Source organism: Haliotis rufescens, unplaced genomic scaffold (assembly GCF_023055435.1).
Source record: "Haliotis rufescens isolate VD_foot unplaced genomic scaffold, xgHalRufe1.0.p SCAF_2, whole genome shotgun sequence".
In the NCBI taxonomy this organism is placed as follows: Eukaryota; Metazoa; Mollusca; class Gastropoda; order Lepetellida; family Haliotidae; genus Haliotis; species Haliotis rufescens.
Genome location: NW_025963890.1, coordinates 57,190,227 through 57,213,872, shown reverse-complemented (window position 1 = coordinate 57,213,872; position 23,646 = coordinate 57,190,227). Strand labels below are relative to the sequence as shown.

At 39.3% G+C, this 23,646-nt stretch overlaps 1 protein-coding gene across 1 annotated transcript; it reads right to left on the bottom strand.

The window, feature by feature from the left end:
• Window positions 1-10,087: 10,087 nt before the first annotated feature.
• LOC124141396 (N-acetyltransferase ESCO2-like) lies at window positions 10,088-23,533 on the bottom strand. The gene is made up of 10 exons (XM_048400219.1): window positions 23,464-23,533; window positions 22,655-22,729; window positions 20,006-21,370; window positions 17,915-18,011; window positions 16,254-16,385; window positions 15,594-15,689; window positions 14,139-14,216; window positions 12,745-12,810; window positions 11,576-11,751; window positions 10,088-11,252 (listed from the first exon to the last, which is right to left on the bottom strand). The coding sequence occupies exons 2-10, from the start codon at window positions 22,711-22,713 to the stop codon at window positions 11,123-11,125; spliced, it is 2,199 nt and encodes a 732-aa protein (XP_048256176.1). The 5' UTR covers window positions 22,714-22,729; window positions 23,464-23,533; the 3' UTR covers window positions 10,088-11,122.
• Between the last annotated feature and the right edge of the window lie 113 nt (window positions 23,534-23,646).

The window sequence follows — 23,646 nt, the reverse complement described above, 5'->3', positions numbered from 1 at the left end:
TCTAGTGCTTTATCTACATACCTGTTGTGATCTACCTACATGTAGTGCTTTATCTACATACCTGTTGTGATCTACCTACATCTAGTGCTTTATCTACATACCCGTTGTGATCTACCTACATCTAGTGCTTTATCTACATACCCGTTGTGATCTACCTACATGTAGTGCTTTATCTACATACCTGTTGTGATCTACCTACATGTAGTGCTTTATCTACATACCTGTTGTGATCTACCTACATGTAGTGCTTTATCTACATACCCGATGTGATCTACCTACCTGTAGTGCTTTATCTACATACCCGATGTGATCTACCTACATCTAGTGTCTACATACCCGTTGTGATCTACCTACCTGCCGTGCTTTATCTACATACCTGTTGTGATCTACCTACATGTAGTGCTTTATCTACATTTTGTGTGTTACTTACAATTCGTGCTTTAAATCTGTAGCGCTTTACATTCGTGTTTTGTATGTCTGTAGCGTTTTACATTCGTGTTTTGTATGTCTGTAGTGTTTTACATTCGTGTTTTGTATGTCTGTAGCGTTTTACATTCGTGTTTTGTATATCTGTAGCGTTTTACATTCGTGTTTTGTATGTCTGTAGCGTTTTACATTCGTGTTTTGTATATCTGTAGCGTTTTATCTACATTTTGTGTGTTACTTACCATTCGTGTTATGTTTATTTGCAGCGTTTTACATTCTTGTTTTGTATATCAGTAGCGTTTAATATTCGTGTTTTGTATATTTGTAGCGTTTTATCTACAATTTATGTCTTACTTACCATTCGTGTTTTGTATATCTGTACCGTTTTACATTCGTGTTTTGTTACTTACATCCGTTTTTTTGTTTTCCTGTTTTGGTGTATCAACATTTTCCGCGTTTCTTAAGTGTGTTTTGTATGTCTGTAGCGTTTTACATTCGTGTTTTGTATATCTGTAGCGTTTTACATTCGTGTTTTGTATGTCTGTAGCGTTTTACATTCGTGTTTTGTATATCTGTAGCGTTTTATCTACATTTTGTGTGTTACTTACCATTCGTGTTATGTTTATTTGCAGCGTTTTACATTCTTGTTTTGTATATCAGTAGCGTTTAATATTCGTGTTTTGTATATTTGTAGCGTTTTATCTACAATTTATGTCTTACTTACCATTCGTGTTTTGTATATCTGTACCGTTTTACATTCGTGTTTTGTTACTTACATCCGTTTTTTTGTTTTCCTGTTTTGGTGTATCAACATTTTCCGCGTTTCTTAAGTGTGTTTTGTATGTCTGTAGCGTTTTACATTCGTGTTTTGTATATCTGTAGCGTTTTATCTACATTTTGTGTGTTACTTACCATTCGTGTTATGTTTATTTGCAGCGTTTTACATTCTTGTTTTGTATATCAGTAGCGTTTAATATTCGTGTTTTGTATATTTGTAGCGTTTTATCTACAATTTATGTCTTACTTACCATTCGTGTTTTGTATATCTGTACCGTTTTACATTCGTGTTTTGTTACTTACATCCGTTTTTTTGTTTTCCTGTTTTGGTGTATCAACATTTTCCGCGTTTCTTAAGTGTGTTTTGTATATCTGTAGCGTTTTTCCTACATTTTGTGTGTTACTTACAATTCCTGCTTTTCTTTAAATCTGTAGCGTTTTACATTCGTGTTTTGTATATTTGTAGCGTGTTATGTACATTTTGTGTGTTACTTACCATTCGTGTTTTGTATATTTGCAGCGTTTTACATTCTTGTTTTGTTACTTACATCCGTTTTTTGTTTTCCTGTATTGGTTTATCAACATTTTGTGCGTTTCTTAAGTGTGTTTTGTATATCTGTAGCGTTTTTCCCTCATTTTGTGTTAATTACAATTCGTGTTTTGTATATCTGTATCGTTTTACATTCGTGTTTTGTATATCTGCAGCGCTATTTCTTCATTTTATGTGTTACCTGTCTTTGTTTTGTATACCTAGTGTTTTACCAACATTTTCTTATCCTGCGTATTACATTGATCTAAGCTCCCAGCCTCAGTCACCTCGTCCCTTATTCTACAGTTCCCTAAATTAACACGGAAGTAGCAAGACGCCGTCTACAACGTGTCGGTATCATGACATCTTCACCTTCATCTTCCCATGTGATTGTGTCTACGATATGACTGCCTCATTGTACCCCGACATCATGGATCGATGCTCTTTTTCAATCACAGGTTTGTCGGGTTCAGATTCGATTGTTTATGTGCCCCCGTCGCGTAGCTGTAATGCACTGCGTTAAACAACTAGGAAACAAGTTATTTCACCATCTTCTTATTCAGAGACGTATTTACAATTTCGTCAGAAAAGGGCCTCTAAAATTAACAAATATAGTACCGTTGTTGCGAACGCAACTATATATTAATGACAAGTGTACACCCTATATGCCATATGGCTGGTGGTTTGGGATAAATGGGGAAATTCTGCCAGGGAATTTTGCCCCTTAGGACCGTACATGTCCGAAGGAAATGCTTAATCTCTCAACATAAACACAATAAACGGAAATGTTAAATATAACTCTCCTATTTTAAATCTTGTTTTGTTTCAGGTGGTCCAAATATTCCGCCCTTCATATGTGTAGCTGACCTCGGGGTTAGACAGAAGCAGTTGATTTGAAACGATGCTGTTCGTAATGCCACTATTACTAAACTATTTTCCCAATAGTTGGATAATCTTTGTGAACATTACACATGGAATTTATACATAAGATGGTTAAATTTGATGATTTCAAAGAATCACCAGTTCACTAACGCACTTTGTGAAACTCCGTTATTTAGTACCTAATCGACGTAATCCATGTGCAGTGTGTATGTTTGCTTACCAACTGCTGCCGTTACCTGTTAAATAAATTCCATCTTTAACATTTAAACACAGTGTACAATGTTAATTTAAAATTTATAATGCTTTACTTAAATTGTTTTTTAACCGAGCTGTCATTAGCGGTTTACTTGGATTGTTTGATTTACCCAGCAGCTGTAGCGGTTTACTTGGATTGTTTGATTTACCCAGCAGCTGTAGCGGTTTACTTGAATTGTTTGATTTACCCAGCCGTGGCGGTTTATTTTGACTGTTTGATTTACCAAGCAGTAGCGGTTTACATGGATTGTTTGATTTACCAAGCAGAAGCGGTTTACATGGATTGTTTGATTTACCAAGCTGTAGTGGTTTACTTGAATTGTTTGATTTACCCAGCAGCTGTAGCGGTTTACTTGAATTGTTTGATTTACCCAGCAGCTGATGCGGTTTATTTTGACTGTTTGATTTACCAAGCAGTAGCGGTTTACATGGATTGTTTGATTTACCCAACAGTGGCGGTTTAATTTGATTGTTTGCTTCACCCAGCTGAAGCGGTTTACTTGAATTGTTTGATTTACCTTGCAGCTGTAGCGGTTTACTTGGATTGTTAGATTTACCTTGCAGCTGTAGCGGTTTACTTGGATTGTTAGATTTACCCAGCAGCTGTAGTAGTTTACTTGGATTGTTTGATTTACCCAGCAGCTGCAGCGGTTTATTTTGACTGTTTGATTTACCAAGCAGTAGCGGTTTACATGGATGGTTTGATTTACCCAGCAGCTGTAGCGGTTTATTTTGACTGTTTGATTTACCAAGCAGTAGCGGTTTACATGGATTGTTTGATTTACCCAACAGTGGCGGTTTAATTGGACTGTTTGCTTCACCCAGCAGTAGAGGTTCACTTGAATTGTTTGATTTACCCAGCAGTAGAGGTTCATTTGAATTGTTTGATTTACCCAGCAATAGGGGCTCACTTGAATTGTTTCATTTACCAAGCAGTAGAGGTTCACTTGAATTGTTTGATTTACCAAGCAATAGAGGTTCACTTGAATTGTTTGATTTACCAAGCTGTAGGGGTTCACTTGAATTGTTTGATTTACCAAGCAAGATGTTCACTTGGATTGTTTGATTTACCCAGCTGTAGAGGTTCACTTGAATTGTTTGATTAACCCACCAGTAGGGGTTCACTTGAATTGTTTGATTTACTCAGAAGCTGTAGCGGTTTACTTGAATTGTTTGATTTACCTAGCAGCTGTAGCGGTTTACTTGAATTGTTGATTTACCCAGCAGCTGTAGCGGTTTATTTTGACTGTTTGATTTACCAAGCAGTAGCGGTTTACATGGATTGTTTGATTTACCCAACAGTGGCGGTTTAATTGGACTGTTTGCTTCACCCAGCAGTAGAGGTTCACTTGAATTATTTGATTTACCCAGCAGTAGAGGTTCATTTGAATTGTTTGATTTACCCAGCAATAGGGGCTCACTTGAATTGTTTCATTTACCAAGCAGTAGAGGTTCACTTGAATTGTTTGATTTACCAAGCAATAGAGGTTCACTTGAATTGTTTGATTTACCAAGCTGTAGGGGTTCACTTGAATTGTTTGATTTACCCAGCAAGAGGTTCACTTGGATTGTGTGATTTACCCAGCTGTAGAGGTTCACTTGAATTGTTTGATTAACCCACCAGTAGAGGTTCACTTGAATTGTTTGATTTACCCAGCAAGAGGTTCACTTGAATTGTTTGATTTACCACGCAATAGAGGTTCACTTGAATTGTTTGATTTACCCAGCAGTAGAGGTTCACTTGAATTGTTTGATTTACCCAGCTGTAGAGGTTCACTTGAATTGTTTGATTTACCCAGCAGTAGAGGTTCACTTGAATTGTTTGATTTACCCAGCTGTAGAGGTTCACTTGAATTGTTTGATTTACCCAGCTGTAGATGTTCACGTGAATTGTTTGATTTACCCAGCAAGAGGTTCACTTGAATTGTTTGATTAACCCACCAGTAGAGGTTCACTTGAATCGTTTGATTTACCCAGCTGTAGAGGTTCACTTGAATTGTTTGATTTACCCAACAATAGAGGTTCGCTTGAATTGTTTGATTTACCCAGCAACAGAGTTTTTACTTGAATTGTTTGATTTACCCAGCAGTGGCGATTTACATGGATTGTTTGGTTTATGTACCATTTACGTGTTTTGTTTACCTAACAGTAGCGGTTTATTCAGATTTCTAGTTGTGCGTACCAGCAACGTTTTGAGTTCTTATCCCGGTTCGCACCGATTATGTTCCTAGGTTTGTCGGCACCATACCATTGCTCGTGGGTTTCATCTTTGTTGTTTAACGCCGCACTCAGCAATATTACAGCTATATGAAGACGGTCTGTAAATAATCGAGTCTGGACCAGACAATCCAGTGATTGACATCATGAGCATGGACCCAGGCAAAAGGGATACGATGGCATGCACCAACCAAGTCAGCGTGCCTGACCACCCGATCCCGTTAGTCGCCTCTTACGGCAAGCAACGCTCCATCCACAAGTGGGGGTCGTTTAATTAACGAATGCGCTTAAAAACTGTGATACTGTGTGTCATAATAATACGTGAAAAAAGGCACAGGTCGAAGTTACAAAATAAATTCCTGAGGCCAAACCAATTCACATTGCCCGTTTTACAGAACCGACCTTCACCCATCAGCCGTTTTAAAAAATAAATAAAGCAAAGGGAAATTATCGTATCAAGTAATCTTTTTTTATATGTTGACTTTCTTAATCTTCTCCCGCTCCCTCATGAAAAGACACTGTCCCTGGAAACGTGGGAGTGTATTATAAAAAAAGGTAATACAGTAATAGCACAAATGCGGTAATAATCTGGTCATTATTTCTAAATATTTTAAAAGGATTTTGTTTGTTTTCACTTCTGCCTTCGGGCATTTTGGGGAAAACCTTTAAAACAATTAATGAAATGAATCTTGCCTGTTTGTTGTTTAACGGTTCCCTCAGCAATATCCAAGTTATATGACGGCGGCCTGTAAATAATCCGAATATGGACAAGACAATCCAGTGATTGATATTATGAGCTACGATCCACGTGGTCGGGGTACGAGGACTAGGATTCGACTAAGTCACAGAGTCTGATCACAAGTTCCATTCTGTCTCCTCGTATGACCAGCATAGGTCGCTTTTTAGGGAGCTATTCTAATTCAGAATCCCGAGGGTTCCTATAGTTTTGGGTTTTTTTACCATTTGTACACCTAATTTATTCAAGGGAGTGTCAGTTTAATGTGACTTGGTTTTGGACTTGTACCATTTTGTCCACACCTACCATGAGTATGCTGTTTGCCGACAGATCAAGGGTCACAATCAGAGCAATTCTATGATTCATATCCTCAACCACCACAGAAGATGACTTCTAGCGCTACCCATGAAGATCCGGGTTAGAATAGGTCTCCAGCAACCCATGCTTGCCGTCTTCCAGGCTCGGGTGGCAGGCTGCCGACTTGGTTATAAGGCATGTCATCGTATCCCAATTGCGTAGATCGATGCCCATAATATCAGTCAGTGGATTATCTGGTCGACTCGCTTTTTTAGACCCCCGTCATAGAGTTGGAAAACTGCCGAATGCGGCGCTAAACAAACACACACTCCTAGCTCCTTTGACCCCAGTGTTTGGTGACCTTCAAGTGAAAACACATCACTTGCAGGTGGGTGGGTGAGTTCGTTAACACCCATTGTACAGTATGTCAGTCATACTTCCTCATGCTTGATGTAGGAGGAAAGCCCGAGTGATGCAAGCATTAGACCTTTACCAAATTACCTCATTAGAGCAACAACCAGCAGATATCGTGCTGACAATCCACGAAACAAAGATAGTGCGAATCAGTTATTCCAAGCCGGCAATATTCCAGTTATATGACGGAGGCATGTAAATAATCCAAATATGGACGAGACAACCCAGTGATTGATATTATGAGCTACGATCCACACGGTCAGGGTACGATGACAGGTAATCAACCAAGTCCTGACAACAAAGACAGTGCGAATCAGTGATTCCAAGCCAGCCTCATGCAGTAAATTCAGCCTTTAGAGAACAGAGCTACTGGTGCCCCAACCTCACTGCTTACTAAGGCAACAGAGAACAGAACACACATCCATACTTAACATTGCCCTTTAATAGTTTTAGGATGGCTACATCCAAATTAATGAACACAAAGGAATTTACTTCCAACCTAATTACAAACAGTGAAAGCATGTAAACTTATTAAATCAGCATTTTGCAAATGCACCAACAATGAGCTCTGTCAAAACCGTCTTGTATTTTGACATGCATGAGTGAGTGAGTGATTGCGGTTTTACGCAGCTTTTAGCAATATTCCAGCAATATCAGGCTGGGGAACACCAGAAATGTCCTTCACATATTGTGTCTATGTAGTGAGTGAGTGAGTATGGTTTTACACCGCTTTTAGCAATATTCCAGCAATATCACGGCAGGGGACACCAGAAATGGGCTTCACACATTGTACCCAGTCTATGTAGTGAATGAACCCGGGTCTTCAGTGTGACAAGCAAACAGCTAACGCTTTAACCACTAGGCTACCCCACTACCCAATTTTGAAATGCAAATTCCAGGTAAGACTTACACTGACCAACAATAAGGAAACCATTTTAAGCACCAAATGGTATAGATTTTATAGATAATAAAAAATTATTTCTTTTAAGTCATTTAACTTTAGACATTCCTTCTACTCCATGATATAAATAATGGTGAATGAAAAAGTTTGACCTACACAGAAAACATAAGGACCATAATCTGGAGTGAATCTGGGAATGGAACCTATGATCACCAGATCCTTATAGGTAAGGGACACAACTCTGCACTGCTACTTTATTTTATGTCTGGTTGTTTTTTTAGAGAGTGAGTATGGTTTCACACAGCTTTTAGCAATATTCCAGCAACATCACGGCAGGGGTCACCAGAAATGGGCTTCACACATTGTACCCATGGGGGAATCGAACCTGGGCCTTCTGCATGATGAGCTAACGCATTAACCACTTGGCTACCTCACCGCCCAGATCATTTAGAAAACAATTATAGGTCTAAAATGTCATTTCTACTTTAGGTATGTTGTAAAATGACCATAAATAAAATATACTAAAAGTAAATCCCAAACCTAACTGTTTGGGGGAATGACTTGTTTGGCAAGGCCAGTCAGTAATATATTAGCTTTATCATGGTACACCCTAAGCAAATCAAGCCTGGACCAAACAAACCAGTGATTGATATTCCGAGCAGCATCCGACTGTCTCCTTTTTCTTAAAAGAAGAAAGAAGAAATTTCAGAGGATTCTCATATCAAAAACATTTTTTTCAGGAGTTTCTAATTATTTGAAAAAATCCCCAAATACAAATGATAAGATTTTTTGTCTTATTGATAATTCACAATATCCAAAGACAATGGCCCATGATACTGACTGTACTTCTGCTGGTGGCTGCCAATGAACTAGACAAGAGAAGATGTCCCATATAAATTCTTATTTAATTCTCAACTTTTGACTGAAACACTGCAGCAAAATGTAAATGCAATCATCACTAACACACTAAAAATGTTTAAACAATGCAAAGGGTTTTAATTAATAAACTTAAATAATAATTGATATTCCGAATAGGAAAATTTCTGGGTTGATAAAATTAAATGATGCATTTGAGAAATGGGTCTGGGTTGTCTTAACGTCTGAAGAAAAGGATGATGTCACTATGCATAATTGAGAAATATTTCATTTACAATTTTTTTCATAACTTGGATTTCTAACCCATAGTAGGTATTCTTAAATGCACCAATTTTTATAAACAAGAACTGCCTGACTAGAAACAAAAGTACTACCCAATGCTACATATGAAAAAATCCATACGACATAGGAATGCTGATACAAGATTTATATTAGACATATCACCATCACAGATTAAATACAAGCGCTTGAACAGCATATAAACATATATCACTAGTGTCAGCTCCATTATTCAAGAAACTACTACAAATAGAGTGAGTGAGTTGGGTTTAACACAGCTTTGAACAGTATTCCAGTAATATGATAGCATTAATGTGGGAAGAAAGCCCAAAGTGATACAGGTCATAGATGTTTTACCACTTTGGTGAAACCCACAAGCACGGATATGGTGCAGACAAACCAAGAAACTAAATCAGGGCGAATCTGGATTCCAACCCACAATTCATAGGTCACTGGCAACACAACTGTTACAGGATGTCAGGCTGGTAGGCAGGGGAATTGTTTTTTCTCTAAACAATTATTTGTTTGTTGTTTAACGCTGCACTACGCAATAAGACGGCAGTCTGTAATCATCCAAGTCTGTGAGTCTGACCACCCGATTCCGTTAGTCTTATGACAAGCATGCGTTGCTGAAGACCAATTCTTTCTTGAGAATTAAAACGATTACTGATGAAGATACAGCCAATGATTTGGGGAGTGAAAAAAGAAATACTACCCAAAAGGAGTTAAAGAAGCCCTAATTATTTCATACGACTACAGTTCATCCTACAGTTCATCCGTCATGGCTGGTGGGTACACAGCCTTCCAATTGTGGTTGTTCTATAGTTTGTTTTGAGTAAAGGTAGTAGTGTTTATAAAAATAATTAAAGCTGGCAAAACACTGTGGTCAGCTGGTCCAATTTTGCACGGTTGGTTGCAAATGCTATTTTTTCATTTTGGCCGGACAGTGACAGCCATTTACATCAGTGTCGGAAATAATGCATCAACAAAGATATAGACTTAAAAAAAAACAACACCTATGGTGGTATTACAACTGTGAATAAATGAGCCAGTACATCTCACAAGTTGATAAACAAAAGGGAGAACTCATTTCTTAACTCAACTTCCAATATACAATGTGACACAGGGCCCCTTACCAGCCACCTTTGCTGAAAAATGTCAATATTTCGTGATCACTATAATTGGTTCCCCTCCAACTCAAATGTACAGAAAATGATAACACTTATTATATAAGGCTACCTAATATAAAGAGCTAAATATTAGAGGTGTGAAACATAGGGAGGCTATCCATGCCACACAATTTAGAGGGGTCACTGAACAATTCTGCATCAAGGGCAGAATATTTGAAGCCAATGGCCCGCTGACATCTTTTTTTCACCAACAGGTAGATCCAATGTTTGTGGTGTGGTGTGGTGTGGTGTGGTGTGGTGTGGTGGCATGGCATTTTCAAAATCTGCAATCCACCTCTGTGAAAATATGCATAACTTTCAAAACATGATTTTCAGAGTCATTTTTCAGTTTATTTATATACCTATTAATAAATCATAAATAGCTTTCAATGGACAAACAGCGCCTGGAGGAATATTGTTTACTTGTGGCTCTGTTGGCTACAGAGGTACAGTTCTCTTAACACTGGAGGGACCACAAGGGCAGTCAGATGTTTATTTCTTAAATCTGCCCCAGTAAAAATGCAGCTCTTTGAATACAAAACGATAAATAACAAAACCTTCGTGCTGACTATTCTAAAAACTTAATGTCACAAGATGTATACACAGTACAAAAGTATTACGTTGAACCTATTCGAATGGAGACATGCAGTCTCTGCTTTAGGTCTAACTGACAAGAATACATAATCAAAATAGATACACAGAAACCCCAGATGTGGTTCCCGGTCCATCAAAACCATGGTAACACAAGATGACAATCCTGGTTCACCATAACCATGGTAACACAAGATGATGATCCTGGTTCTCCATAACCATGGTAACACAAGATGACGATCCTGGTTCTCCATAACCATGGTAACACAAGATGACGATCCTGGTTCTCTATAACCATGGTAACACAAGATGATGATCCTGGTTCTCAATAACCATAGTAACACAAGATGATGATCCTGGTCCTCCATAACCATGGTAACACAAGATGATGATCCTGGTTCTCCATAACCATGGTAACACAAGATGATGATCCTGGTTCTCCATAACCATGGTAACACAAGATTATGATCTGGGTCCTCCATAGCTGTGGTAACACAAGAAAATGATCCTGGTCCTCCATAACCATGGTAACACAAGATGACGATTCTGGTCCTCAATAACCATGGTAACACAAAATGATGATCCTGGTTCTCCATAACCATGGTAACAAGATGATCATCCTGGTCCTCAATAACCATGGTAACACAAGATGACGATCCCGGTCCTCCATAACCATGTTCACACAAGAAAATGATCCTGGTTCTCCATAACCATGGTAACACAAGAAAATGATCCTGGTCCTTTGTAACCATAGTAACAAGTCTCTTCACTGACTACATGTACTTGTATACGAGGAAGGCTGGTGTGCCACTGTATTTTGTGGCGAACTGTTTACCATCAGTTGTGGGGTCGGAGAAGGCAACTTCGTCTTTATCAATGAGGACACCATGTTCGAATACTTGTCTGTAAAATAAAGAAAATAACAATATGACAGGCAAACTAGTAGACCAGTAACCAGTAACATTCAATGAAAGTATCCAGGAAAACAAAGATCAGCGTAGTACGTAATTATGTCCAAAACAAGCTCTAGTTACATACGCCCGTAGCAAGAATTACAGATGGCCATCACAAGTTGATGACTGCAGTGTTGATCAGTGGATTCCCCTTAAAATTTGCATATTTATTACATCATGGAATTCTAGCTTCAGTGAATTATATGTCCTAAGCGTTTAGACAGTCAGTTAACAGTGGATATTTGTGTTTCGGTCAATCCGTCCAGCACTGACCTGACGGTGTCGACAAGTCGAGAGGCGATCCCTTTACGCCTGTACATGTTGCACACCCACAGCCTGCTGATTCCGACCAGGGCGGGTTCTGGCTCCGTCTCACAACACCAGGGCCGCCCAGTACGGGAGATCACCTGACTCCCGCCTCCCTGGCTCTCGGGAATAACTCGGTAACCCTGACACAAACACCATTATGATACAAAATCACTAGAATGCATCTTACATTTCATTAATATTAGCTACTGGTAATATTTGGTCATTCATGAAAACCAAGTCAACTTGCTGTTTATTTTAATTCTACTTAACACACAACTTCAGTTTGTCCAAAACAATCAAGTAATATTTTAAAGAGTCATCTTTCCTTTAATCACTTCAATGGTGGAGGTGTAGTCATGGTAAGGATACGATACGTATCCCGATACTATGGGTGTGATACGATTCGTATCTTGATACAGTATGTTTATTTCAGAAGCTGATATTCTCCCTTTTGCAGGTGAATCACCTGAAACCATGAATAATTTTTTTTAAATTTCAGAGATTGAAGATGGGATGTTGTTGGGCTAGAAGGCACTGTGTATGTTAAGCTATTTAAAGAAATACTCGAGAATCTGCATAAGCTGGTTGTTGAACTGTTTATGTTGTTATTCACATTACACCATTAACTTGTAATGTAATTGAATATATCGCTATAGAGGGGCCGTAAATCGATGAATTGTGAGTACCTGAATGAGTGAGTATGGTTTTACGCTGTTTTTAGCAATATTCCAACAATATCACGATAGGGGACACAAGAAATGGGCTTCATATATTGTACCCATGTGGCGATTTCAAACCTGGGTCTTAAGCGTGACGAGTGAATGTTTCAACCACTAGGCTACCCCACCGCCCCTTTTGTATCATGGACCTCATATCCATGATATCGGGATACTATACTGTATCGCCGTATTGTTACATAACTATCTGATTATAGTTTGTAAGCAGGAATCTACATCAACATGATCAAAGAATCAGGATTTCTTTAGACCATTCTTGTTTTCACTTGAGTCACAAACATGCACAACGAGAAAGGTTCAAATCAAAGCCCTTAGACAATCATCCGTTTTTTCACAGAAAGCATTTCTGAAAGGACTCCGCCACTACAGATCTGTTGGACGGCTGCCAGTACACACCTCTGTTATGGACTCTGCCACTACACACCCTTGCACTTCCTTCTCGTCTGAGACATACAGAAACACCTGGAACAAAGGGAAGACAACTCAGGGCAACCCTTAAAATAATAGTCACTCGCCCATCAGCCGCACCAAATCTACCCTGTGTTGATGGTGAAATAATTCAGGCCAATAAAATATTTATTTTTATTTTTTATTTTTTTTATAAATTTTTATTCAGTCATATACACAGGATACATATGCACTCGAAAAACAGTACAGCTTTATGAGTACAGGTACTTCTCAAAAGGATGTGGTACAGAGGAGGCCTAAGGAATAATCCACATCATGGTACAGATGAAGGCATATTTATGTATACAATTAAGAAGATGCGGTATTTATGGTACATCAATAAAATATTAATCAATTCTTGATAACCTCAGTCTCATTCGGTGTAAACAAATTCATTTCAGTGAGAAAAATCAGTCATTTTTTTCTGTGTTGTCTACCAAGCGGCAGCTTTTGACTTGGGCAGGAGGACAAATGGTTCTAACAGGCAGGAGCTAATTTCTGTCCTACTATGCCATGTTTGGACTTTCTTATCATGAAAATAAAAACTGCTACATGAAAGAAAGTAGGTAGGACAGTATTTCAATTTTACAAAAACTATTCCAGCGCTGAAATATAAGTCAAAGAGAAAGCACTGTCGGTCACTGGACAAAGGGAGGTAATTCAAGCACTCACTGTTTGAAGTACAATAAAATACATCATCATCATCATCACCTTATCATATCCTACACAGCATATAGGGTTGAGTTTTTCCCAATACCAACAATGTCTTGACAAAAATAAATGAAAGTGCTTCTGACAACCAACAAAAATAATCGTCAACCAACTGACAATTCTAAAAAAGCCTTTGTTTGATATTGGTACCCCTATACAGTATATTCTTGTATGCATTGTTGGCAGTGTTACCTGAAGGGTAGATTTAACAACAATTTTTTATGTAGCCAGCAGGGCTTGCTTCTTTAAAAAATTACTGGCCTTTCTATAAACTGTCCTAAATGTTGGAGGTTGAGAAGTGGCTGAACCTGAGGTCATGTAGGGCTCTCAAAATTTTAGAACTCCTCACCCAAAAATGCATTTTGCTGCACTCTGAGATTAAACCTTGGCTTCTATTTGTCTCATTTCGTAGTAGGGACTTATCAGCAAAAAAGATGTTGTTGTACACAACAATACCAAAATGACGGCTGGTTGTCATTCCACCAAGATGATAAAATTAAAAAAATTAAACATACAGAGAAGGGGTGAAATTTTGACAAGCCAGACGGGCCATCTACTTTACATTTCAGCAAGCCCTTTGTAATTCTAATTGGCCATGGGCCAACAGGCCAGCAGTTAAACGACCCCTGTACCTTGAGGTGTGGCTTGTACCACACTGTCTGTTCTGGGAATCCAAGGTCCATGCTCATCACCCTGTTGATCTCCTCCACCTGTAAACAAGGCACAAGTTAGCATTTCATAATCACAGTAATCTTATTCAGTCTACCAACATATCGCCAACCCCTTCTCTCCACCACCCCCGCCCCTATCAATCTGTCTCTAATCATCATAAGACTGTTGTAATCGACGATTTCGCGGACGATTTTCCACGGAGGTGTAGATGTTTCATTTTCAACACGGTAATCGGGAAACAAACGGGCTTTCGCATAATGTTTTTGGTTTTTACATTGGTGGAGATTTACAACCTGACAAGACGCTCAAAGTATCCAGTGCGCAATGTCAACAAAACAGCCGCCATGGAAATTTTGTAAAAAATCGCATATTCAATACGTTTGCCGAGCTATAAACTACTGTTAATCACGTTAATGCTTTACAATATTTACATAGACAGTTAGGGAAATGGTTGTGCTGTTATAGTGTGAAATTTGAAAATTGTGGGTTTTATCGTTGTTACGTTACTTCGTTTTTAGACGAAAGTGTGCAGTTTCCAGAACGTCACTTGCAAATAAACTCGGCACAGCGATAGTACACAGGCTATTTTTAGGTGGCAGCCAGAGGGTTAACACCACACTCAGCAATATTCCAACTACATGACGGTGGCCTGTACATAATCGAGTGTGCACCAGACAATCCAGAAATTGATAAGTAAGCAGCGATCCACACCGTCAGGGTACGAGGACATGCAATCAACCAAGTCACCTGGGGATCCATTTGGGTCACTTTTACGACCAGCATAGGTTGCTGGGGTCCTATTCTTACCGGGAATCCTCACAATACGATAGGATACGTTGCTGGGGATCTATTCTAACTCCAAATCCCCACAATGTGATAGGATAGGTTGCTGGGGATCTATTCTAACCCCCAATCCCCACAATGTGATAGGATAGGTTGCTGGGGATCTATTCTAACCCCCAATCCCCACAATGTGATAGGATACGTTGCTGGGGATCTATTCTAACTCCAAATCCCCACAATGTGATAGGCTAGGTTGCTGGGGATCTATTCTAACCCCCAATCCCCACAATGTGATAGGATAGGTTGCTGGGGATCTATTCTAACTCCAAATCCCCACAATGTGATAGGATAGGTTGCTGGGGATCTATTCTAACCCCGAATCCCCACAATGTGATAGGATAGGTTGCTGGGGATCTATTCTAGCCCCGAATCCCCACAATGTGATAGGATAGGTTGCTGGGGATCTATTTCTAACCCAGAATCCCCATGATATGACCAGTACAGGAAGCTGGGGACCTATCCTAAGCCAGAATCCCTATGATACGACCACCACAAGTTCCTGGAGACCTATTCTAACCCAGAATCCCTATGGGGTAGAGACAGTGAGGACAACAGACAAACAAGCAGCGTACCTTCTTTGTTGCATACTTGGGATCTTGTGACAGGACAACAACAATCCTTCCGCCATCGTCTGGAAACTCCTGCACAACCCGTTCTTTCTTCCAACCCTGACACAACAACACAGCAACTTTGTATTATGCTTGTATCATCTCTGGTACCTACCTTGAGAAACGCAATTACTTTTCCCGAATTCAATTTCTGCAGAACAAACTCAACTGCTTCCAAAACAATGGTAACTACCGTATTCGGCATAATAAGCGCCCCGCTCTAATAAGCACCCATTTTTGCTAATATATTGGCTTGTGAACAATCTCAATTAGCACTCCTTCTGATTGATCAATGTACACAAGACTTTCACCTCTGTTTTTTTCCACCAAAAAAAACTTCTAATAAGAGCCCTCTATTTCTAATTTTGAGATTAACGTCGAATACGGAATATGATTATGACCAGGCTTGTTAAAATGTTAAAATCCAAACAGCTTTCATTATAACATATACCATCGGATCCATTTTCATAGAATATATATATAGCATTGTAATCTTTGAGAATATAGCAAGTCCTGCATAAGCCAATGGTTCAACAATATCAGCTTTGAGACTGATGAAGACAACATTGTTTGCTCTACATTCATCTTAAAATATAATGCTTTCTGCTGTTGATCAAGACTCACAGGAAAGCTGAGTGCACTCATGAATGTCAGGTGTATCTTGGCATGGTCTGCCTCGTCACTGGGATCGCCCTGGTTGTACAGCATGTTGCAGGTCTCGCACTGGATGGCTCCGATCTTCTTCTGACCAGCGTCCTGCAACAGCAACACAAAAGTCATAAATGGATATTTGTAATGTGCTACAGCGCTTCCGTTGAAGCATGCTTAGAGCGTCATCACCATTATTATTAACCCAGTCAATGGATCAGGGTGCACTCGATTTTCTTTCTCAGCTCCCTGGGGAGTATACAACCCAAGCTGAGGTGCCATAAGGTTGACAGTCACATTACCATTTCATCCTACCAGGTGAGTGAGTTAATATTTAACGTCACATCGACAATATTTCATCCATATCCTGACAAGAAGTTATAATGTAAGAATACATATATTTAGATTATATCAATGCACGGTAAAATAACTGGAATATCACAGATTAATATTAAAAATAGCATACAACAATCCTACCAGGTACCAATACACTGCACAGGGGAATATTTTGAACAAAGTCACTTGCCTTTAAAGAGATACCACATGTGCTACATGTACTACAGAGTTGGGCATGAGCGAAGCCCACGAGTGAGTGAGTGAGTATGGTTTTACGCCGCTTTTAGCAATATTCCAGCAATATCACGGCGGGGGACACCAGAAATGGGCTTTACACATTGTACCCATGTCGGGAATCGAACCCGGGTCTTCGGCGTGACGAGCGAATGCTTTAACCACTAGGCTACCCGACTGCCCCTCGAAGCCCAAGAAACACAGGTCTGAACACAAATCACCCATCCAACTACTCTCTGTGACCCATGTTGCTTAACTTTCGCCCGATTTGTGACCTGCACGCTTTGAACAGGACCATGTGGGATCTATTTAGCCAAATGACCCCAATTTAAGGTACTGACCAACAGCCCTATTCGATATCAAAATGTGATCAGTACATTAAAACAATTTTGAACATGTTTAACCCCAACAGATCACTTTAGAGAATTGTGTTTTGTAACTGTATAACCATGATAACTACTACTTCTATTTCAACCACAAACACTATGGTGTTTTGAAAATAAAAAGACTGGTTTGGTTGGTTTGTTGTTTAACGCAGCACTCAGCAATATTCCAGCTATATGACGGCGGTCTGTAAATAATCGAGTATGGAACAGAACATCCAGTGATTGATATCATGTAAAAAGAAGAAGACCTAAGCAATAATTGCAAACAATATGTACCCCCCTACAGTTTCAAGCTACTGTAGGCATGGCTAGTACCGGTAATGAAATAGGAGTGAGTGAGTGAGTTTGGTTTAACGCCGCTTTTAACAGTATTCCAGTTATATCACGGCATGTCAGCTTAATGTGGGAGGAAAGCCCGAAGTGATGCAGGTCTCAGACGTTTACCACTTCGGTGAAACCCACGAGCACGGGTATGGTGCTGACAAACCTAGAAACATAATCGGGGCGAACTGGGATTCGAACCCACAATCATAGGTTTCTGGCGTGTCCAGGGGACGCAACTCTGCACAGCGAATCGCAGCGCCTTAGACGACTGGGCCACCCGTGCCCCCTAATGAACTAGGAATGCAGGTATCTAGTCCTGATCAGAAAAACACTATCACAATCATGGTCAATCCTTACAATAATCATTTGCTCCATCCCATCTGTATCCTTGGTGAATTTGAAGCCCGGCGAGGATCTCGGGGATGACCGTAGGGATCTCCGTGTTGACAGTGAGCTTAAAAGTTAAATATCAGCTTTACAATATTTATAGTACATACAAATGTTTATATAGCGCTAAGTTTCAGCTGGCACTTAAAAGAAGCTATATACTGCCACTCGGTAATTCACAGGAAGTTACGAATCTCTCATTAGTAACACTGTAAAATATAGTGTAATATTAATAAAGTATTACAAATTTGTATTGCAATATATTGCAATCTGTATCGCACATGTAGATCCTTTTTTTCTTCAAATGAAAATAAATATGGTCAGTCGCTGCCATTTTGTAGTCATGGAAACAGGGAACTGAGATAATCAAGATTACAATGTGAGAGGAAATTCACTTCTGCGTTTCCACCATTTTGTCAATTTCAAATGGAAACATCATTTCCGAATGAACTTCTGGGAAGATTTTAGCAGGTTAACTTTAAAACACAAAATGGTGTGGTAACTCTGTCCTGTGTACCCTTGCTGAGCTTGTGAACATGGTGAAAGCCATTGCAATAACCAGTAAATAGAATGTTACGCCGCACTCAGCAATATTCCAGCTATATGACGGCGGTCTGTAAAAGATCAAGTCTGGACCAGACAATCCAGTGATTGACATCATGAGCATCAATCCACGCAATTGGGATATGATGACATGTATAAATCAACTCAGCCAGCCTGACCACCCAATCTCCTTATTCGCCTCTTATGACAAGCTGGGTTGCTGAAGACGTATTCTACCCCGGATCTTCACGGCTCCACACAATTATACTTACTTGCAATGGGACATCAACATTGCTTTGATTATAAAGAGTAATCCTGATTTTATTGTCTTTAAACATAGAGCTCATGTGTATCACTTTACTATCAGTTTCTTTCATTTGCTGAATGTCACAAATGGTCCAAACAAAAATTAGATATACATTTTTGCAATTAAAGACATCATATGGTCGATTCTAATTGTTTTTTTACTGTAACTAATAAACAATATGTACCTTGAAAAGAAATGCTAACGGCAGTGATCACTAACAAACTGTTGAGGCTAAATATATGACATCGGACTTGTTGCTGTAATACGTTACATCTGAGGAAAATGCCATGCGAAACACTCCATGTATCAATAACACTACGAGTGGACGGTGATTCTGCATCTATAACCTGCATATCGGTTTGTAAGTTTTGTATGATCTCTCAACATGCTCAGAGCGTGTCCCCAAAAGTTTTAAAAATGACCCCATGTGTTTTATGCTGAATGGGTCCCTGTCCCAACTCATTCAGTTTCTTGGCAGAACACTGCATGGTAACCATGGTAACTGTTGTTCATAAGTCAAAAACATTCATATACTGGTCTGCACTCGCCATCTTTATTCAGTAGAGTTGAGTACTCATATATGGTCTATTACCTGGACTCCATGCATACTAGATCAAAGATTTTATTTGACTCAGGCCTTAGTATGCATAGCAAGTGGGCAAATACACAGACAGGTTCATGCCAAACCCAAACAGCAGCGTTAGAAATTGGCACTAGTCCTGTAGTCCTTACCAAACTGCCCTATAGTAAAGGTATCCTAAGGACTAGTAGAAATTGGCCCATTTTAAGGGTTTTGTTATATGTTATCATTATAAGGACTAGTGGACAAAAACTGTTAGTTTCTAACCCTGAATAGTCTGTGCCAAAACATTTAACATTAAATAGTTCAGTATCAGATGATTGTAGACATAATCAACATTCATGTGATAAAAGAAATTTACTGGACGAGGACTAGTAGCTGAACTCTTCTCAGAAGTGTATAGACCACTGTAGACCATAGCTTTGCAGATCTTGTGCAAGTTTACCCTAGAGAACTCTCTTCTGTGCCCTATTCCAGCTATCAATGCCATCATGACCATTGCACACTTGACATGTTATCTACGAAAATGAGAAAGTAATAACATATTCTACAATCTACAAGAATGTTGCAATAATATGCAGATTTTTCTTCAAATATGCCAAATGTTAATTACAACAAATATATTAATCACCTGGAATTTGATTGAGGCTCTTGCATTTTCTTCTTGGGATCAAAGATTGAGAAAAATTTCTTCTCTTCGGAACTGATTTCTTTGGTAGGTGTAGCAGACTTATCGGAGTATACTGAAGGTGGTCGTGTCGTCTCAATATCGTCACCCATCAGACTGTCAAAACCAAACAAGTCGTGGGATCCTGACAAAGATTCAGTTTTCCTCGAGACAAATGGTTCACTGATCAACGACACACTGGTTGGGGAGCTCTCGAGGAAAGAATCGACGGAGCCAGGCGATCCGTCAATCTCAACATCACATTTGTTTACAACCACAAAACTCTTCCGGAGTTTGCTCGTCTTAACCACACTTTGTTTGTCACTGTTAATGTTTGTGGGGGTTTTAACAACTTTGTCCATGATTACCTCGCTCTGTGCCGGGGATTTTGTCTGCTTGCAGTTTTGAAGCTTCACATGGCTTGCGAAAACTTTCTTCTCAATCGTTCTTGGTGAGCTTGAAACTTTCTTAGTCATCACAAAAGGCTTCGACTTACTTTTCCCAGATGTCGAAATGTCTGTGTTCTCCCCACTGCTTGGCTCACTCTCCCAAAGAAAAGCATCTTCTTTCAAGCTTTTGCTGGCTTTCATTTTCAGTTTGGGGTATTTACTCTGAGGGGTTTTCTTTCCCTTTTTAGCACTCTTGGATTTGGTCGACTTTTCCCACAGGTTACCACTCAGTCTTTTGGGGACAAATTTTAAATTAAATCCTTTCCTGACAACAATACTCCCAACCATTTTGTCAGCATTTGCTGGGGATTTGGTTCTGAAAAACTTCTTTCCGGAACTTTTACAAGTTTTATTCATTTTCTTCTGTTTGAGAGGGGTGTTTTCAGAGTCTTCTGGATCAATTTTCCTCAGGGAAGGCGTCAGGGAACCTTTAGCATTCTTAGTAACTGTAATTTTCCTCTTTCGTCCTTTGACTGGAGTTTCTTTACCTTGAACAAGATTACCTTTAACAACATGACTTTTCTTGTCATTTTGGTCTTTATTACGTAGGGATCTTCTTGAGTAGCCACTGCCTTGGGAACTTGGGCTGCCATTTTCTGAACTAGTCTGGCCATCTTTCCATTTCTTTTGAAGTCTTTTAGTATTACCTCTGATGTTTGCCAGTTTCCTTTCAGCCAACGGGCTGAGCACCACAACTGGATTGCTTGTTGAGGAAGAGGGACTTGATGCTATCTTACGTCTGGATCCATAGAAAGACTTGGTAGCAAACGTTGGGGAATCCGCATCAGCATCAGCGAATGGACTCTTGATGGGAGATGAGGGAGTTGATGGCTCAACTGATTTAGTCCTTAGTCTCTTCCTGGGAGAAGCGATGTCAGCCCTGTCAACAGAATACTTAACATTATTTCCTGAACCATAATATTCAGCCTTTTTGTAGTTATGATCATGTAGAGTTGGGCTGGTGAGAGTGAGCAGGTATGGCTTTACGCCGCAAATAAGCACTATTTCAGCAATATCACGGCAGGGGACACCAGAAATGGGCTTCACACATTGAACCCATGTTGGGAATCGAACCCTGGTCTTCGGCGTGACGAGCGAACGCTTTAACCACTAGGCTACCCGACCTCCCCAGAGTTCGGCTGGAAGGTCTGCAGAAAACAATATTGTATGAATCCCCCTTGTCGTTAACACATGGTCAAAATAGTGTCTCTTCATTACAATGATAAATAAACAGTAAATAATTGTTGGCATGGATTGGATTGGTTGGTTTGTTTGTTTGTTGTTAAATGCCGAACTCAGCAATATTCCAGCTATATGACGGCGGTCTGTAAATAATCTAGTCTGGACCAGACAATCCAGTGATTGATATCATGAGCATTGATCCACAGGTCAGCGAGCCTGACCATCCGATCCTTCGACAAGCATAGCCGCCTTTTACAGCAAGCATGGGTTGCTGAAGACCTATTCTACCCCGGATCTTCACAGCATGGATTGGAAGGAAATAAAATACAATATTAAAGTCATCATGGTTGTAGTTGAAGACATCAGTATCTGTAATGTGTTTCTAGAAATTAGTAGGTAAAAAAGCAACCTCAACTCCTAAACTAATCTAGACAGCAGAAGGCATGCTAGAAGAACCCACAGATTTCTCCAAATATTTAGTCTAAAATGAGCTGTGGAATAGTTGGGTATGACAAATGGTGTCTACCCATGAATGGGTCACCATTGAGTATTTACTCCAAGTCTATTGGGTATTATTTAAACCAATGAATCAACCATTTTTAAACATAATTCTGCTTAAAACAAGTTTCAGGTGACTTCTGATTTGCATGTGTCCATGTCTATTGTGTCACATATCACATAAGCTCACATGTCTAACTGACAATAAGCACAATATAGTACCTTTTTGAATTATTTGCACCTTCATGCCTGCATTTGATCAGTAAATAGAGGTCTGTACAAACATACATGTACGCAAGCTGCAAAGGCGACGATGGATAATTCCAGTGTTATATTTTCAGCCGGCTTGATAATTTTATTCATGCACATTTGAACAAGTAACTCAAATGTAAAGGCATGACAGTGATTTATCTGGAGCCCAGGCACTCAATTTCAATTGTTCATTCACATCAACATTGGAGGAAACTAAAATATTTATTCATACTTCTTTTTATCAGGAGAGGGCTGCAGTTTCCTTTTTCTTCTCATGTTGTAAGTAGCCATCACTTGTGGCAGTCCTCTGTAAGTGTAAAAAATAGTAATGTATGAACCAGTGGTGATTATACAGAATGAAAAACCGAATAGGGCTACAAACGTAATGATTCAAACATATCTCAGTATCCCTGTTTTATGGGTTTTCGCTTAAGAAACATTAGTTGATTTGTCTATTATCACATGAACAACTGTAAAACATCTCATTCACTTATAAAAGACAACTATCTCTATAAAACAAGCAATCATCTGAGTATTTAAAATGTCTGTGTGATGCTACAGCCTCTGTTATAGCGCGAGTAACCGCGATAAACATGGCCGTCCGAAAACGTATGATGTCCGAAAACCCATGATCCGACGATAACTGAAAAACGAAATAGGCAGGACATGCGCGCTGTATTTATTTACGTTGTCATCCTGTCAACCTCCATGTTGAATAAATAAAACGGTACATTTATCCGTTGTTCATGTCTTACGTGTTGGTATATTATAATAGATAATAAAAACAGTCAGAGGAACTTTCGAACAGCGGTACACATGCACACGTCACGGGGATTTAAATAATATTCCGCTTGACAAATTGCAAATGGCTTTAGGTCAGAAAGAATGGAATGAACACTCGTTTATCGAGGTTATAATAAATGAAAATAACGATAGAAAACATCATAACTTGATTGAAACTTGCAGACGACTATATTCAAAATGACATATACACTGAGGAAACACTTATAATGTATTTAAGCAAATATTACCAACACACACTCATATGTGACCAGAAAAGTCGCAAAACTCCGCCAAAATGTATTTGGCGCCCTGACAGTGTGACCTTCGGTTTTCCCGCAAATAACTGTTGATTGGTTGAGTAGCGCTTACTCAGCAAGTAATTGACCAATCAGCACACGCTTATTGAAACTAGCCAAGAAAGATAACTCTAATTTGTGAAAT

Coding starts and splice junctions, on each gene's coding strand:
- LOC124141396 (XM_048400219.1), bottom strand. CDS start 22,713: ATGGCTACTTACAACATGAGAAGAAAAAGGAAACTGCAGCCCTCTCCT. Junction 15,690..16,253: donor TGAGTGCACTCAGCTTTCCT/GTGAGTCTTGAT, acceptor TTGTTGTGTCAG/GGTTGGAAGAAAGAACGGGT. Junction 14,217..15,593: donor CCAAGTATGCAACAAAGAAG/GTACGCTGCTTG, acceptor CCTTGTTTACAG/GTGGAGGAGATCAACAGGGT.